The sequence below is a fragment of the Squalius cephalus genome, assembly GCF_949319135.1.
Source record: "Squalius cephalus genome assembly, chromosome: 4".
Lineage (NCBI taxonomy): Eukaryota > Metazoa > Chordata > Actinopteri > Cypriniformes > Leuciscidae > Squalius > Squalius cephalus.
In genome coordinates, this window is record NC_137125.1 from 52,027,746 (window position 1) to 52,047,368 (window position 19,623).

Here is a 19,623-nt window from a genome sequence, read left to right on the forward strand (position 1 = left end):
TATTCCACATATTTTCGAACCAGCAGGCCATTCGTTGGGAGAGCGACCCTACGGAACAACGCCATCTCACGACCAATTCGTACGAATTCGAACGAGTGATAAAAAGTTGGCTAATTCGTACGAATTCGTACGACCTCACTCGTACGAATTTGTACGATTTGTCTAAACCCACGTGATGGGTAGGTTTAGGGGCGGGGTCAGGGGTAGGTCATTCGTAATTGGGCAATTCTTCCTAATTCATACGAGTGAGGTCGTATGAATTCGTTTGAATTAGCCACCTCGTAGAATTCGTACGAATTGCCGTGAGATCAGGCTGCAACGGAATGAGCGAGCAGAGCGGAATATTCAGAGATGCGCTCTCCGCTCACGAGCTCTGATCGGAACAAACCCGAACCACTGTCTGCTGAACTTGCGCAGAAACATCAAAATAGACATAGCCAGCTTTTTAAAATTGTTTTTAAAACTAAACATTTAGACTATTTTAGTACAAATTATGAGCTTATTGACGATTTTTTATAATTTTTGACAAAATTAGAATATATTAAGTTATATTAAGACGCTACGATGAGCATTTACTAGGCTACTTTTAAAAAATGCGGGTCGGGTACAATATTTTCTTTTTCTTTTTTTGCGGTCCGAGTTGCGGGCGGGTTAGTTGAAAACGTCGGTCGGGTGCGGTTTGTTTATACATTGACCCGCGCATGTGTGACACTGAAGACTGGAGTAGGCTAATGATGCAGAAAATTCAGCTTTGATCACAGGAATAAATTAAATTTTAGGCAATTACAATAGAAAACAGCTGTTTTAAACTGGAAGTGAAGTTCGCCGTGACAAACTGTTTTATCACAATGTTAGCAAGTTTTATCATGTTGTTAGCATGTGTTTAGCATTATTTAGCATTTTGGTAACATGTTTTAATATATTGCTAACATGAATTAGCATGATGCTAACATGTTTTACTACATTGTTGACATGAAACACATTCAATCCATAAATACTCTCTGTGTGTGTTTGTTTCAGCTGACGTACATCACACACGCGTGTATGGAGCTTAAAGCGGGGAACAAGACGATGATGTTTGACCCGTGGCTCACTGGACCAGCGTTTGCGAGAGGCTGGTGGCTCATTCATGAACCTCCGTCTGATGCCATGGACAGACTCAGTCAGGCAGATCTCATTTACATCAGCCACATGCATTCAGATCACCTGAGGTTACAGTCTGATCAACCACAACACTTCAACTGCATATATTACATTCCTTATATTAAATTATATTATATTATGCAAAAAATAAACATTTAAAATCCAACTTTGCATCTTTTTTCTATCAGCTACCCAACTTTGCGACGTCTTTCCAAAAAGCGTCCAGATATTCCCATTTATGTCGGAAATACTTCACGGCCGGTGTTCTGGTGAGACTGAACGACTTGATACACTTTTAAAAATAAAGTTCTTTAATGGTGGAAAATGGTGATTTTAAGAACTTTTCACTAAAAGGTTATTTTATGGCAAAAGACCCCTTTTCAAATCTTTTTGTTTAAGAGTCATTTTAATTGCAGCTAATACTTTTGAAGCATAACAATGACAAACATCAATTTTCTTCATTGCAGCCACTCACCTGTGACAAAAAATAATGTTTTATATTATTATAATTGTAACTCTAATTATAAGAATAAGACAAAATATATTACTTCTATAACTTTTATACTTGCATGTTTTGAAGTACTTTCACTGCAATCTGCTGAGTTTCTACTTTAGAATGAGACCAAAGCATTCATGAATTACAACCATTTAATGGGGTAGTTCACCCAAAAATGAAAATTCTGTCATTAATTACCACCCTCATGTTGTTCCAAACCCGTAAGACTTTCGTTCATCTTTTTAATGAAATCTGAAAGCTTTCTCTCCCTCCATTGACAGCTACGCTGCCTACGCAACTATCAGTTTCAAGCCCCAGAAAGATAATAAAGACAAAGTAATTCATGTGACTCCAGTGGTTTAACCTCAATTTTATGAAGCGACGCGAGTGCTTTGTTTGCATATAAAACATCATTTACCACTTTATTTACAATATGTTAATGTTCAACGTCCGCCCTCACGTCAACACAACATGCACACATCGTGGTGCTCTCATGAACCCGCGTTGGAGATTCATATTTTGTAAATAAAGTGGTAAACAGTTTTTTTTTGCACAAACAAAGCACTATCCCTTTAAGAACCAATAGTGCTTTTAACGTCTATGTTCAAATGTGACAGTTCAGAGGTTTTCAATTTGACATTTTTATGATTTAACTATTAATTTTGGTAATACTTTAGATTAGGGTCCAATTCTCACTATGAACTAGTTGCTTATTAACATGCATATTATATTGGCTGTTTATTAGTACTTATAAAGCACATATTATATGCCTTATTCTGAATGACCATATTCTACATCCCTTAATCCACCCAATACCTAAAGTTAACAACTACCGAACTATTACTAAGCAGTAATTAGGCGTTTATTGAGGCAAAAGTCGTAGTTAATAGTGAGAATTGGACCCTAAACTAAAGTGTGACCTTAGTTTTTAATCAACTGCTGTTTGGGAAACCCTGCTGATCCGGAGACCATCTGACTTGCAGATAAACAGCTTGTTTGTGTTTTGTTGCAGGTATCTGGAGAAAAGTGGAGTGAATTTAACAAACATTAACGTGGTGCCGTTCGGTGTATGGCAGAATGTGAGTGATACGGTGGGCTTTTTTTCCCTTTTGCTCTTTTTTCACGTGTTCTACTTTTTCTGATCTCGGCTTTTGAATCATTTGAAAGGTCGATGATCACCTGAGATTTATGATTCTGATGGACGGAGTTCATCCTGAGATGGACACCTGCTTGATCGTGGAGTATAAAGGTATTTCGCTGCTCATTCAGACTGATTTTTCCTGTTTATCCCTGTAACGCTGCTTTGAAACAATTGTTATTGTATAAAGCACTATATGAATAAAGGTGACTTGACTTGATGAGACTTTTATATGTTCTTCCTCTGTTTGAGGAAGGACTAAGAGCTTATATGTTACTAATTATCTTAAGTATGAAAAATAAGTAACAAATTAACTATAAGAATAAGATGAGATGAACAGAGCGAGGTCAAAGAAAGAGTTTCGGTTGCATTCTTCTCCCTTTATCTATACCATGTGATGTAAAGTACACACAGGTCACATGAAGTCAACATGCAGAATAACTGTCGTTATGGAAAGTTCAAGTGTACAGTAGATAAACCACCAACACTTTCTTCCGTTCAAGGGTGTGAAAGTGTCACCCTCCATAAATATGTAAATATAAGACAGTAAGATAATGTTGAAATTGTTTTATGTAAATAAAAATGATGAATCACCAACAAAAAGATTATCTTCAACAGATAGTTTTTCTCCTCAATAAAGCGGCTAAAGCCCCTCAGAAATGCACAACATTGCTAATAGGTTGGATAAACTAAAAAAAAAAAAACACCTTCCAAGGTCACATGATCCTGAATACGGTGGACTGCACCAGACCAAACAATGGACGTCTTCCTCACGGTGTTGACGTGATGATGAGCGACTTCGCTGGCGGCGCCTCCGGTTTCCCCATGACCTTCCACGGCGGCAAGTACACTGGTGAGTTACACACCAAAGTCCCTTTAAGGCGAGTCATTTCACTCGCCGGCCATCTTTGAAACGCTATTTCAGTCATGCAAGTACAGCTCCTATCTCTCTTTGGTGAAACATTAACTTTTCCAAATTACAAATACATTTTATATTTGAAACCACCAATTCAATCTGACAACATCTGTCTCATGCCATTTTGTTTCTAAACGCTCAAATCATGACAAAAAACTGCATATATTAAGTGGAGTGGCTGGTCTCCACTAGACCAGCCAATGCACATGTGCAATCATAAGCACGCTTCTCAAAACACTGACCGTTTTTATAGCAACTGGAGCTTTCTAACGGCAGCTGCAGTGATGCAATGACTTTCCAATCCAATCCAATCCAACTTTATTTGTAAAGCACATTTAAAACAACTAAGGTTGACCAAAGCGCTGGACATTGACATGATTTCGGTCAGATTATAAACACATGAGTAGCAAAAAAAACTAACATTTAAAACAAGGGACAAACTAGAAAATAAAAATGCAGAAATACAACTCTCAAGCAGGTTTAAAGGCCAATGAATAAAAATGAGTTTTAAGTCGTGATTTAAAAATGTGAAGGCTGGGGGCCAATCTGACACGCAAAGGCAAATCATTCCACAGCCTTGGGGCCACGACTGAAAATGCTCGATCTCCCCTATTTTTGAGCCGCGTTCTAGGGACAAAAAAGAGTAGCTGGTCAGCAGACCTGAATGATCTCAGAGGAGCGTGCGGCTTCAGTAGTTCAGAGGTATAAGCTGGGGCTTGACCATAGAGAGATTTAAAAACAAACAACAGAATCTTAAAATGTATTCTAAAGCAAACCGGTAGCCAATGAAGGGAAGCAAGAATAGGCGTAATGTGATCTCGTTTATCGAGTTCCGGTCAGGAGTCGCGCGGCAGCATTTTGAACCATTTGTAATCTGGAGAGGGAGGCCTGGTTAATACTTACATATAAAGCATTACAATAATCCAGGCGAGTTGTGATACAAGCATGTATAACCCTCGCAAAATCAGTGAAAGATAAAAATGGCTTCAGTTTGGTAAGCAGGCAGAGTTGAAAGAAACTAGCTTTTACAACGTAATTTATCTGCTTCTCTAGTTGAAAATCACTATCCATCTTAACACCAAGTTTAGTTACCATGGACTTGACAAAGGGTGTCAGGGGACCCAGGTCCAACTGGGAGGCGCCAGTAGAACTGCTGGGTCTAAATATCATGACTTCGGTTTTACTTTCATTAAAATGTAAAAAGTTTAAAGCCATCCAGGCTTTGATGTCATAAAAACAATCTAATAGTTGTGGTGGATTTTTAATTAATAAAATAGTAAACTGTATATCAAACTAATATTAACTCTAACATCTAACCTTACTTCCCTTTTTAGGCCTAACAAAACTAACACTCTGAAACACAATGTACTAAAACGTTCTGTCCTGTGTTTTTAAATGTTGTGTTACATACCCCTTTGACTTTGGTTGTGTGTGTAAAAATAACAAATATGGGAAATTAAACTAGGTTATAAACTTGTGATTAACAATGAAGTAATCATTAAAACAAAGTTTGCTTTGGCTAGTAACAGAAGGGTTTGCATATGAAGAACCAATCAAATTCATATAATTTTTGCCATACTGCCTAGTCTATAAAAACTGTTGTATTCGTGTTAGCTGGTGGGATTCTCAATGGAATTTGTCTGAGATCCTCCGGCCTTGCTTCTTCTTGGGAGATGCCCTGGAGAACTGCTCTGAGATCCCCCAGCCGTGATTAAAGCATTTAGAGGACATTTGCTGAAGTCTGTTTGTCGCTAGTTAGGGGAACAAGTATTAGCACCCAGCCAACGTCGATGTGTAGACGCGCTAGAGTATAAATATTATAGGACGTAGTTAGGTCTAAGGAAAAATCTACCACATAGTCTTTTTAGGGAATTATCACCCTTATTTTTTATAGGCAAGTAAATCTGTGATAGCCTAGAAATCTAGACGCTCCCTAGGGGTAGCAAAATTTATTTTGCAGCCAGTGTGGTCCAGCAACTCTCCGTTGACTTTCGAGCTGGAAAAAACAAACTCAGGTCAGGCCAATCACATCATGTATAGAGTACGCGGGGCGGGCTTAACATAATGACGACAGAGTTGCAACGGTTCCCTGCTACTTGAAAACAAAGAATGGCTGATGCTGCTGGCGAACAGCGGTCTTTCGAATCGGCTTTGGCCGCGACTCTGGAGGACTTGGATTTAAGCTTTTCTTTGAGAAAAGAGCAAAGAACAGCACTTAAGTCATTCTTAAAAAAGGAAGATGTGTTCAGAGTGTTGCCGACTGGATACGGCAAAAGTTTAATATACCAACTAGCCTTCTTCGTTGCTCTGATTGGTTGTAGCGCTATCCTATTGCGTGCAGAGGGATTTTGAGAGACAACCGTTTATCCCGCCCCTCGGATTAAGCCGTGCTAATGGTGAGTTGCCAGACCTAACATCTTGATGTAGGTCTGGCTTGCCAGGATAAATCTGTGAATCATCTGCATAAAATGGAAACTGACGTTATGCTTCTTTAAGATGGATCCAAGGGGAAGCAAATAAAAGGAGAAGAGAATCTGTCCCAAAATAGAGCCCTGAGGAACTTGTCAGTGGTGCTGCGGGTGAAGTATAGTCACCAAAAACAACTTTGAACACTCTCTCTGAAAAATATGATCGAAACCATTCTAGTGCAGTGCCTTTAATCCCCACGCTGTGCTCGAGACGAGAGATAAGAACACTGTGGTCGACAGTATCGAAAAGCATAAAAGCATAAGGATAAGGATTGCAGAATCTCCAGAGTCTGTTGAGATTAAAAGATCATTTTTAATCAAGACTTTACCAATTGGCGATTGGCTCTTTTATTTAGAAGTATTTAGAAGAATATTACCATATTGTGCGTTGCACTTTCTCTCATTTACAGTAATGAATGCGCCATCTTTTTATATCTAAAGTCTTCAAAAATGTACATTAAGGCAACTCTGCATTCTAATTCTAATTTTCTGACTTTGACAGAAAGCTGGAAGGCGGATTTCATCAAGAATGAGAGGAAGAAACTGCTTAACTATAAGACTCAGTTGGTGAAATCCCTGCAGCCCAAGATCTACTGCCCGTTCGCTGGATACTTCACTGAAGCTCATCCTTCTGACAGGTGGATATTAACGCATCTCTCGTCACAAAACCTTCTAGATAGCTACTGTATGCAAGAATGCATTTCAGTTTTAATGAAAACATCATTAGTCAACACGAAACAACATTCACAAGCTATTTTATGCATGTTGTGTGATGTCTGACAATAATACTTGAATACGCATTAAATTGATCAAAACTAAAAGTGAAGATGTTTATAATACACTCACCTAAAGGATTATTAGGAACACCTGTTCAATTTCTCATTAATGCAATTATCTAATCAACCAATCACATGGCAGTTGCTTCAATGCATTTAGGGGTGCGGTCCTGGTCAAGACAATCTCCTGAACTCCAAACTGAATGTCAGAATGGGAAAGAAAGGTGATTTAAACAATTTTGAGCGTGGCATGGTTGTTGGTGCCAGACGGGCCGGTCTGAGTATTTCACAATCTGCTCAGTTACTGGAATTTTCACGCACAACCATTTCTAGGGTTTACAAAGAATGGTGTGAAAAGGGAAAAACATCCAGTATGCGGCAGTCCTGTGGGCGAAAATGCCTTGTTGATGCTAGAGGTCAGAGGAGAATGGGCCGACTGATTCAAGCTGATAGAAGAGCAACTTTGACTGAAATAACCACTCGTTACAACCGAGGTATGCAGCAAAGCATTTGTGAAGCCACAACACGCACAACCTTGAGGCGGATGGGCTACAACAGCAGAAGACCCCACCGTGTACCACTCATCTCCACTACAAATAGGAAAAAGAAGCTACAATTTGCACAAGCTCACCAAAATTGGACAGTTGAAGACTGGAAAAATCTTGCCTGGTCTGATGAGTCTCGATTTCTGTTGAGACATTCAGATGGTAGAGTCAGAATTTGGCGTAAACAGAATGAGAACATTGATCCATCATGCCTTGTTACCACTGTGCAGGCTGGTGGTGGTGGTGTAATGGTGTGGGGGATGTTTTCTTGGCACACTTTAGGCCCCTTAGTGCCAATTGGGCATCGTTTAAATGCCACGGCCTACCTGAGCATTGTTTCTGACCATGTCCATCCCTTTATGACCACCATGTACCCATCCTCTGATGGCTACTTCCAGCAGGATAATGCACCATGTCACAAAGCTCGAATCGTTTCAAATTGGTTTCTTGAACATGACAATGAGTTCACTGTACTAAAATGGCCCCCACAGTCACCAGATCTCAACCCAATAGAGCATCTTTGGGATGTGGTGGAACGGGAGCTTCGTGCCCTGGATGTGCATCCCACAAATCTCCATCAACTGCAAGATGCAATCCTATCAATATGCGCCAACATTTCTAAAGAATGCTTTCAGCACCTTGTTGAATCAATGCCACGTAGAATTAAGGCAGTTCTGAAGGCGAAAGGGGGTCAAACACAGTATTAGTATGGTGTTCCTAATAATCCTTTAGGTGAGTGTAGAGACTTATTTCAAAAATATATGAATTATTCCGGTAGTGTATATAATAGTCATCAAAGTGTATTATGAAGTAACACTCGAACATGATTAACAGGTACATAAAGGAGACGAATATCAAGAACAGCCCAGCAGACCTGAACGAATCAGTAAGAAAGAGCTGTCCAAACATCTTAACCTGGACACCTTTACCCGGTTCTGTCCTGGATCTGGCCCTCGCGCTAAATGACACATCTAAAAGGTATCATGGCTTTATTAGCATTAGCATGTAACTTTCCCATGCCTTTATTAGCATGTAACGTTCCTATGGCTTAATTAGCATTAGCATGTAGCCTTCCCATGACTTTATTACCATGTAGTATTCCCATGTTTTTTTTTTAACATTAGCATGTAGTGTTCTTTGCATTAACATGTAGCATTCCCATGGCTTAATTAGTATTAGCATGTAACGTCCCCATGGCTTTAATAGCCATAGCCTGTAGTGTTCACATGTCTTTATTAGTCTTTATTGTCTTTATTAGCATTAGCATGTAACGTTCCTATGACTTTATTAATATTAGCATGTAGTGTTCTTGTAGCTTTATTAGCATTAGCATGTAGCATTCCCATAGCTGCATTAGCGTGTAGAGTTCTTGTGGCTTTATTAGCATTAGCATGTAACGTTCCTGTGGCTTTATTAGCATTAGCATTATGAGTTATAAAAAAATTCACCCCCCTCACAGTCGTCATAAAGGGCAGAATTAGCTGTATAGACCAAAGCCACTTTTTGCTCCAGACTGTAAACATGTTTTTTTGTGCTGTAAAGTTGGGCATTTCAACATGGGGGAGATGCAGATTTGACTCACTTTTGCAGCCAGCCTCAAGCGGCCAGTTGATGAATTGCCATTTAATTCACTTCCGCGTTGGTTTCAAGAGAGAGACAGGGAGGTTGCCGCTTGGTTTTTTGTAACAGTTGCTTTGTCAACTAGCTAAAGTATAAAGTTTTTTAGTTTATTTTTAGCTAACTATAATAACCAAGCATGATTGAATAATTATGCATTTTATAAATGCATATTCAACAGTAGAAGTGTAATCTGTAAACTATTTATTTGTAAACATATTGACTGTAGTCTCTGACATTGTTTTTTTTTAACCTCTTTACGTTTATTGTTTATAGTTTCTGAGCATGCATCTGTTTAATTTTGATTTGAGAATTATGTTCTTATGATCATATTCATATATGCATGAGTGAATTAGCATGTAGCATGAGTCTCTGTGATTATGTCTGCCTGTTTTTCATTTTCTTTTCTGGTTTTAATATCATAACCATAGGAGTGCCATCACTGAACCGCCCAGCGGTACAAAGATCTATAAGGACAGTTGGGACTTTGACTTGTATGTGGATGAACTGAATGCTTCCATTACAGCTGAAATCTTTGAATACAAAAGCTGGATCCAGTACTATTATAACTGGGCAGGATTTAAAGGCTACAATCTGGTCATTCGGGTAAATAATATTTTTTTTATACTATTTTTATATTATATAATATTACATAATAAATATTTTTGTTAAACTCTAACACTGAGTGTTTCCCATCAGGTCATAGAGACGGATGATGATTTCAAGCCCCTGCAAGGAGGTTACGACTATCTAGTGGACTTTCTGGACCTTTCTTTCCCAGACATGCGCCCGGAGAGAGATCACGCGTACGAGGAGGTGACCTGACTCGAGTCCTGTAGCACAGACTGTGTTGGATGAGATATGCACTGATTTTAAAGGAGAACTCCGGTCAATTTTAACATTGACATTTAACATTTTTTTGTACATTTGGAGTGCTGTCAATACAGAGAACAACGACAAAAATCGGTGTTGCCTACACCGTGTTATCCTCTTTTTAAAATTTGCACCCTGTTGACTTCAATTGGGCAAGTTTTAAACCTGCTTTTAGCCTCTTAACATCCTTGATGTGTCATTACAAGTGCCCAGCCATGTGAGTGATTCCTTCAGAGTGAACACGGGTGAATCTGACTGCAGTAGATGTGAAAGATATGGATAAAAAATGATGTTATTTCAGCCAGCGCTCATACCTGTATTTACATCCTGTTTTCGGTCGAAGGCCATAGTAATCGATTGTCGATTTCACACGCGTGATCATAGATAACTAAACATATGCGCGTGAACTCGACAATCGATTACTATGGCCTTCGACCGAAAACAGGATGTAAATACAGGTATGAGTGCTGGCTGAATTAACATCATTTTTATCCATATCTTTCACATCTACTGCAGTCAGATTCACCGTGTTCACTCTGAAGGAATCACTCACATGACCTGTGCACTTGTAAAGACACATCAAGGATGTTAAGAGGCTAAAAGCAGGTTTAAAACTTGCCCCATTGAAGTCAACAGGGTGCAAATTTTAAAAAGAGGATAACTCGGTGTAGGCAACACCGATTTTTGTCGTTGTTCTCTGTATTGACAGCACTCCAAATGTACAAAAAAATGAGCTCAATGTTAAAATTGACCGGAGTTCTCCTTTAATACATGAAACGTGTGTGTTTAGATCAAGAACAGAGTGGGCGTGATGAGACACGTGGTTTTGAACGGGCTGCTATGGGACGACCTGTACATCGGCTTCAATAACAGAATGAGTCGAGATCCTGATGTTTACCACCACAAGTAAAATACAATCATCACAATATGAAAAGGAAAACTACATAAGAGCGTATAAGTGATGTGTCAATTGGAATTATCATGTTTGGGATTTTATGCATTTACCATGGTATTTGCATGCTACCCTAAAGCACTCGTAGGAAAAAGATTCAGTGAGGTTCTATATAGAACTCTAGTGTTCTTGACTCAATTTTAATGCCAAAAATAAGTCTTAAATTATTGCATTATAATTTCATGTTCAACAGGGGGTTTTTTTTTTATTATTTTTTTTTTATCAATTAATTAAAACTAAATCCATAAAATGATCCCACGATGGAACCCCTAAAAGGTTCTATATATGATGTGCCTGACGGAACCCTTGAAGGTTCTATATAGAACCTTTTCTTCTAAGAGTGTATGAAGATTTTAACGTAAAAAAAAAAGTGTATTTTTTTTTTTTTCTCAATACTTCAATTTAAACTCTAATTTTCATTTAGGACATTTATATTTTATTTCAGATTTATTTTAATTAATGAAAACAAGTTTTATGTTTTAGTGTTAACACTAGATTATTTTATTTATTAACATGAGATAACTACATTAGTTAACATGAACTAAGAATGAACGATAGCATTTATCAATCAGTTCATGTTAATCTCAATATTTACTACTATATTTTCAAGATCAAAAGTTGTATCAGTTAACATTAGTTGAACATGAACATTTTAACCAACTTTAACAAATGTTACTAAATGCTGTTATTGTTAGTTTAATTTATGTTAGTTTATGTTAGTTAAGGCATTAATAATGTTAACAAATGAAAGCTTATTTTAAAGTGTTACCATTTTAGTTTAAGTTCACAATAACAACGCGTACGACCACTTTGCTAACATGATGACAAAAACATTTCAGATCAGAGAAATACAAGCAGTGGCATTCATGACAATTAATAGCATTTGTTTTTCACCGGCAGGTTCTGGAATCATTTCCAGACGGAACTGCCACTATCAGGGCCAGACTGGGATCATTTCCTTCAAACTGCCAGTGAAACGGACGCGCCAGATGAGAGCAGAAACACCTGTGTGCTATCGTGCTATCAGAGAATGTCTAATATGGCGAGAAGTTTGTTTTTTTTTGGTTTTTTTATTTATTTATTTATTTATTTATTTTTTAACAACTTTATTGAGTTTTTTCCTTATCACAATAAACAATAAAGATGTTTGACAAAGAAGAAAAATGACATCCTCAAAATGTACAATATAAATCTTATTGTATTATAAACTAAGAGTCACACCTCCTGCAAATCATCTGAAAATACATTTTCTATACTGTTCACATGACAAGGGAGAACAAACTAGATTGAAAGAACTCAAAACAATAAAAATAAACTAAAACAAAATAAATAACATAAAACAAACCAAATAAGAGGGACTCAGCTCATCTGAAGTGTTATTAAACGTGTATGCAGATTTTTAGCCTGGGCATTCTCAACCTTTATAAGACAGTTTTGAAACAGCAAAAGTTCATTTTTAAGTGCAGACCATGTGGGGGAGGACTTAGCAAATCAACATTTATGTATATAATATTTTGTTGCTATAATTAGATTATTGTCCAAAAATTCATCATTTTTATTTTGTAGGATTACACCCATCTGAATGTTTTGATATGAAAAGAAATCTATGTTTATAGATCTGGAGGACAACAGGTTGTGAAGAGATTTCCATAAATTCTGAGCCAGTTGACATTCATAAAACAGGTGTTCAGTTGTTTCAACATTAATGTTGCAGATATGACAATTGTCTACCTCAAACTTGAATCTTTTCTTTACAAACTCATTAGAGGGATATATATTATTTATTGTTTTAAAATGTACTTCCTTAAATTTAGGGGGAATTGGATATTTTAGGAATTTTGTTCTAATTGAAGATATTTCAGATTTGTTATAACCAAGAAAGAAGAGAGTGCTTCTTGTTCTACCCGGGTACAAAATGTTAACAAGAGTTTGCTTAAGGAATTTATTATTACATTTTGTATCTACCAGGTCCAAATAATCGATTTTAATTTTGTGTAGTCTTGGTGATGCAATGTTCAAAAGATTATTCTTTATTGCTTGAATAAGGACCTTTGGAATGTTCTGTGTTACTTTGTTGTAATTTGTGTTACTTTGTTGTAATATTAACTGCAATTGAGCAGTTAATATTATATTTAGAATTAAATTCCTCCAATTCAAGAATATTACCATTTTCATCCAATATATGAACAATTGACCATATTTGTTTTTCCCACCAGTCTTTCAGAAACATAGATTTCCTTCTACACAATATAACTCTGTTGTTCCATAATGGAACATTGTGGGGACTGAAGTTATGTTTGAACATCAGTTTCCACTGTAACAAAACCTGTTGATGAAAAGTTGAAAGTTTTATAGGCAATTTAGATATTTCAAAGTCACATGTTATTAAAAATTTAATACCTCCCACTTTATCAAAGATATATGCCGGTAAGGAGAACCATATCTCTTCGCCGTTCCTCAAAAAGGATTGGAGCCATTTAATTTTCAATATTCCATTCATAATTTCAAAGTTGATTGCCTTTATGCCACTGTGGTGGATTTTAATTAATCAACGATAATTAATCAACTAACATTTGTTTTTCTTGCAGGAACAACATTCATATGCTTTTAATGTTTCCAAACTCTTTGGGGAAAAACTTGTGACTTTGAGTGTATGTCTATGTGTTATTAATAACAGAAAGGGGAACTGAAACTAGACATGACTAGTTCGCAAAAACCTTGTGATAAGTAATCAGAGTTTGCTTATGCCAGTGACAGAGGGAAAAGGTTGGGGCTTTTGAACCAATTGAACCAATCATATTGAAGGTGACATGTTAGTCTTATTTGTTTTCTTGATTCTATAAAAACTGTTGTATATGTGTTTTTCGGTGGGATTCTCAATGGAATTTGTCTGAGATCCTCCGGCCTTGCTTCTTGGGAGAGATTCCCTGAGAACTGCTCGGGAAGATCTCCTGGCCGTGATTAAAGCATTTAAAGGACATTTGCAGGTCTGTTTGTCAATTTATTCCTGCACAGGAAGCTAGTTTAGCAAGAAAACTAGTTTAGGGAAACCGAGTCAGAATAGCAGGTGATCTATAAAGTGGGGACGTCAGGAACGAGACCCAAAAGATAGAGCCAGGTAATCAGTTACAGGTGATCTATAGAGTGGGGACGTCTAGGACGAGACCCAAAAGATAGAGCCAGGTAATTAGTTTAGGAAAAAATCCACGACACCACCTTCCTCATAATTTTTCAACAGATCCCCTTTTCTAATGTAGTGATGTTTATTTTTCCAAATAAAATTAAAATTGATTCTATTCATTTCTTTAATTAACTTTGGAGAAATAGCAAGATAGTAGGATGGATATATCAGTCTGGAAATAGATTCAATCTTGGTCAACATCGTTCTTCCAAATAATGTTAAATCTCTTTGTAGCCAACTGTTTAATGTTTTTCCACATTTATCAATATTATCTTGGATATTCTTTTTTTCACTTGTATCTGATGATTTGGTAATCCAAATACCTAGATATCTAATGTCATTTTTGACTGGTATATTATATAGTGAGGATTCAGAGCAGTTATGAATGCTCATCAGTTCACATTTACTCAGATTCAGATATAGGCCCGATGCTAGTGAAAACCGCTCTATTACTTTTACAGCCTCTGGTATTTGTTCCTTATTTTGTAAAAACAGAGTTGTATCGTCATCGAGCTGACTTATGAGTAACTTGTGGTTGTTTATCTCTAAACCTTTAATATTTGAGTTTTTAACCGCAATTGCTAGTAGTTCAGTCACTGCAATGAATAAAAGAGGAGAAATACTACAGCCCTGTCTTATTCCTCGTTCAACCTTAAATCTAGGACATGTACCTTCTGAGAGGGAAACACAGCTATTAATATCCGTATGCAACATAGTGATCATATCAAGAAACTTATTTCCAAAGCCAAAGTGTCTCAGTGTGTTAACAATAAATAAATGTTCCACTGAATCGAATGCTTTATGGAAATCAAAAAAAAAGATAAAACCATCTTCCTTAATTAAATAATTATAATCAATGAGATCCAAGACCAGGCGGATGTTATTATGGATGGATCTTCCTTTAAGAAAACCAGATTGTGTTGGGCTGATTAATTTAGATATACCCGTCTTTAATCTTGCTGCCAAAACTGTTGTTAGAATCTTGTAGTCTGTATTCAACAGTGTAATAGGTCTTAAATTGCTTAATATTTTCTTATTTTTTCCAGGTTTTGGAATCAATTTTATTATTCCTTGTTTCATAGTTTGCATCAGTTCTTTTTGATTAATACATTCATTTATAGCCTGAAACAATAGGTGTTTTAAGTCTTCCCAAAAGTGTTTATAAAAGTTAGATGTAATACCGTCTGGACCTGGCGAACGATCAGATGCCATTTTTTTTATAGCATAGTCAAATTCTACAATTCTTAGTTCCTCATCACAAACTTCTTTAAAATTTTCATCAATAACAGGAATCAAGTTGTTAATTTTATCAAAAAAAGATGAGGCATCTTGTTCTGAGTAGGAAGATTTATAAAGATTCCTATAAAAATTGAAAACTTCTTTTTCAATGCGTTTGGGTTCTGTACATTCCTCTCCATCAACTGTTAGACTACAAATCGAATTATATTCTTGTCTGCGTTTTTCTAATTTGCAGAAGTATGCAGTATTCTTTTCTCCTTCTTCAATCCACCGGGCCCTGGATCTAATATATGCACCTTTAGCTTTATCTATATACATTCTATCCAATTTGGATTGCAAATTACTTATTTTTTCTTTGTCCTCTTCACTCCAATCTGATTTACTATAAAGTGTCATGAGTTCTTTAACCACTGTTACTTCTTGAGCTCTCTTTTCTTTATTCACTTTTTTACCAAACGTTATTGAATGCTTTCTAATACTAAATTTCAGAAATTCCCATTTTAGTATAGATGTGTCTAGTGTATTGTCATTTTTTATATCAAAAATATTTTTTTTAATGGAATGACAAAACTCTGAGTTTTTTAGTAACTGAGAGTTAAATTTCCAATAATCTTTTGGTTTGTTATTTTTATTACTGTTTCGGATTTTCAGGTTAATAATACAATGATCACTTAAAGGACAGTTAGCAATTTCTGTTTCTGTGACATGATCTGATATTGAGTTTGCTATCAACCAATAATCAATTCGTGATTTGTTTTGACCATTAGGTTTATGCCAGGTAAACTGTTTCACCCCACTATGTAAACTTCTCCAGATGTCTATCAATTGGTTATTATTAGCAAAAGCTTCCAAAATTGGGTTTCTATGTTCACTCAATAACTTGGAAGGCCATCTATCCATCCACTCATCAGGAGTTAAATTGAAATCCCCTCCAACAATAATATGATCTGTGGGGAATTTTGCTTTTAGTTCTATGATAACTTCTGATATTTGATGTAACAGATTTTTATTCTTGTTATCGTTGTTATAACCATATATGTTAATCAGAATAACAAGATTAGCATCAATTTCCAAAACACAGGCTACCCAGTGTCCCTCCTTGTCTGCTTTTTCACCCAGAATCTTACCAGGGCATCTGTTGAAACATATGGCAACTCCAGCCGACCGATTTGTCCCATGACTGAAGAGAATTTTATCTCCCCATTGTTGTGACCAAAACTTAACATCAGATATATCAGAGTGAGTCTCTTGAAGAAAGGTGCAATGTGCTTGTTGCCCTTTGCAAAACAAAAAGACAGCTTTTCGCTTAACTGAGTCTTTAAGTCCCCTTGTATTAAAGGAAATAAAAGAAAAGTCAGTATTTAACTGAAATACAGAACACATGAACAAATGAACTTTTTGTGAGAAAAAAAAAAAAAGTAGGGAGGTGGAGTAAAAACGTTGAGGTAGAAGTCCCATCACCCGAACTGATCCACTATATATTCATTTCAAGCTCTAGTTTCAGTCCCTAACTCAGTGGTTCCCAATCCTGGTCCTGGGGACCCACAGCTCTGCACATTTTATATGTCTCCTTTATCTGACACACCCAGTTCAGTTCATAGAGCTCTTCCTAACGAGATGATGATCTGAATCAGGTGTGTTAAATGAGGGAGACATACAAACTGTGCAGAGCTGTGGGTCCCCAGGACCAGGATTGGGAACCACTGCCCTAACTTAAGTGTCCTCCATAATACGCTTGCCTTCGATGAATCCAAATGGGCCCCTGAAGCCTGCAGCCTTTCCTTCCTTTCTAGCCTGGTCGATTTTGGGCCAGAGAGCCTGTCTGGAACGCCGGTCCTCTTGAGTCAGATCTTCAGTAAAGCGAATCCCCTCTTCTTTGCAGATTGGAGAAGTTTTTGTTCGCCTCCAGATGTCATCTCTCACTGCTCGTCGCACAAATAAAATGATTATTTGCCGTTGCCGGTTGTCCATCCTTCTTCCCACTCTGTGGACAACGTCGACCGCTTCATCCATCTTTACCGCCAGGTCCGGTGCAATCCTGCGAAGAAGCTCCACCACCTCCGTTCTTATGTTTTCATTAGCCGTTTCTTTTTTCCCTTTGATGCGCAGGCACCACCGTCTTTTGTATCTGTCATTGTTCAGTACCTGACCCCTCATGTCTTCATTTTCTTTAGTCAGTGTCTCCACTTTCTTTTCCAGGTGTTTTATTTTCGTTTTACACTCTTTTAGCTCGTCTGTGTTGAACTGCACCGATTTAGCAATAGAAGCTAGCATGGAGCTGTGCTGTTGCAACTGCGTGCTAAATTCTTCCATGCGGTCGTCTACACGTTGACCGAGAGAGTTGATAGCATTCAGTATGGTCTCGGTGTTTGTTTCTTCTTGAGACATAGGGGAGAGCGGGGCACAACCTAACGCTTTTTGACTTTCTCAGTTTGTGCAAATCTACTTATGGTTCAGAGTATTTATTTTTTCCCCACATTAATTTCCCACATGTCTAGTACAATTATGTGTTTTTGTTTTATTAATACAGTATATACTTTTTTCTTGATATAGCCCGAAAGAATGGAAGTGAAATGTGACAACATGCCCCATAGGTGGGGTACATTGTAACATGTGTGGGGCACATTGTAACATGACATATGGCAGCTTAAAATGTTATCTGATCTAATAAAAAAAATATACAAAACAAACTTAAATATTTTCTAAATAAAATACAATTAAAAAACTTTTTCATATAAAATAATGGCAATTTTTAATAATTAAATAGAAACTCATTTTTGAATTTTGACTACGAACACATGAAAACACAGCTATACAACATAGTTCAAAACAAATAAATAATTAGTAATTTCTGGACATTGACTCTCAGTCTTTATTCACCTTTTTCTCACGTTTTCTCAATAAAATTAATAAAAGTATAGAATATAATAGCATATTTCTAATAGGGGCACATTGTAACGCAGTGTTACAACATGCCCCCGCCTGCACAACTGGGATTTAAACCCTGCTAGTGTCTTCTGCTAGTTAGCGAAGCATTAAATAACTATCTCAACTGTTAAATAACATCTTGGAGATTAAAATAATATCAGATTTGTCTTATTTTAAATAAACACAAAAAATAAAGATGAAAAATTAACTTAAGTAAGAAATTTACTTTTGCTATGGTTTAATAAATGTCTATGGATATCTTCCAAAAAGAAAATAATTTTGGCGGATTTTTTTTTTCTATATAGTGTTGATATGGCAACTAGTAAATAAACAAAGTTCCGTCATCCAAGCATGTGCGGAAGTATTTAAAACAAGCGTGTTACAACTAACCCCGCGTTAGGTTGTGCCCCGCGCTCCCCTACCTTTCGTTTTCTTCTCCAGGTGTGTTTTTTCGGGGGTTTCCGCTGGAGTTGTCGGCCCTCGTTTGTTCTTGCTAACGTTAGCCATATCTGCATAGTCGTGTACACTCGTCTTCATACAGCTTTCAAATGGGAGACTTTTTTGCGCCGGAGACTTTCCGCTGTTGTGTTTCTTCATTTTCGTGCTGAGAACTGGACAAATGGCAGTTAATAGTGGATATGTATTTTTTAATTAACTATAACATCGGGACTTCTCAAGGAGCTCAGTGAGATGCGACTGCACGGACCGCCATCTTACCGGAACCCAATATGGCGAGAAGTTTCACTCTCACTACACTTCCGGCTTCTGAACTGGTTGCAGTTCCTCTCTGATTCCATATGAGGGCGCTCACAGGACGAGTGCAGAATGAATGGAGGTCTATGGCGCTGTACCAATAAAAAACCACTTTTCTCAGGATATAATTTTTTGTCTAGTAATTTGAATGTTGTATTCGAAAGGAGATGCAAATAAATTACACATTGCTGGGTGTTAGATTTTTTTGAGTCACTTATTTGCTTTAAAAAGTCTTTTAAAGTGTCAATGATGTCATACACATGTACGACCAGAGATACTGCTTTACGGCAATCCTTCACTCACTCTGGTGCGTTCGCGCTCTGCACTTTCTTTTCACTCGAGGCATCGACAACACAGCTGACTCAGGTAAACACACGTGCTAGAAGAGTTTTTGTTTTGTTTGTTTCTGGTCCCGCTGCGGATGACACGATGCCATCAAGCGGTATCTCTGGTCGTAATCAGTCCTTCACTGACCAATCAGCGTTCATTAGCAGAATGCTAGCGTGTTATGGGCAACAACAACTCAGCCTGTAAGAAATCAAAAGGACATAAGTACTCGCTCATTCAACTTTCGACCTATAACCCATGTTGAACTCGC

The 19,623-nt window shown here is 37.2% G+C and overlaps 1 protein-coding gene across 1 annotated transcript in view; it reads left to right on the forward strand.

The window, feature by feature from the left end:
• The window catches only part of LOC307157964 (cytidine monophosphate-N-acetylneuraminic acid hydroxylase-like), a 29,788-nt gene extending 15,860 nt beyond the window's left edge, over positions 1-13,928 (forward strand). Inside the window, exons 5-15 of the mRNA XM_079870031.1 lie at positions 1,021-1,211; positions 1,332-1,412; positions 2,652-2,718; positions 2,807-2,888; positions 3,493-3,630; positions 6,664-6,799; positions 8,317-8,460; positions 9,531-9,705; positions 9,799-9,915; positions 10,763-10,878; positions 11,825-13,928. Coding sequence (XP_079726157.1) covers positions 1,021-1,211; positions 1,332-1,412; positions 2,652-2,718; positions 2,807-2,888; positions 3,493-3,630; positions 6,664-6,799; positions 8,317-8,460; positions 9,531-9,705; positions 9,799-9,915; positions 10,763-10,878; positions 11,825-12,065 — 1,488 coding nt within the window. The 3' untranslated portion in view covers positions 12,066-13,928. The remainder of the gene's footprint in view (positions 1-1,020; positions 1,212-1,331; positions 1,413-2,651; positions 2,719-2,806; positions 2,889-3,492; positions 3,631-6,663; positions 6,800-8,316; positions 8,461-9,530; positions 9,706-9,798; positions 9,916-10,762; positions 10,879-11,824) is intronic.
• The last annotated feature ends 5,695 nt before the right edge of the window (positions 13,929-19,623 follow it).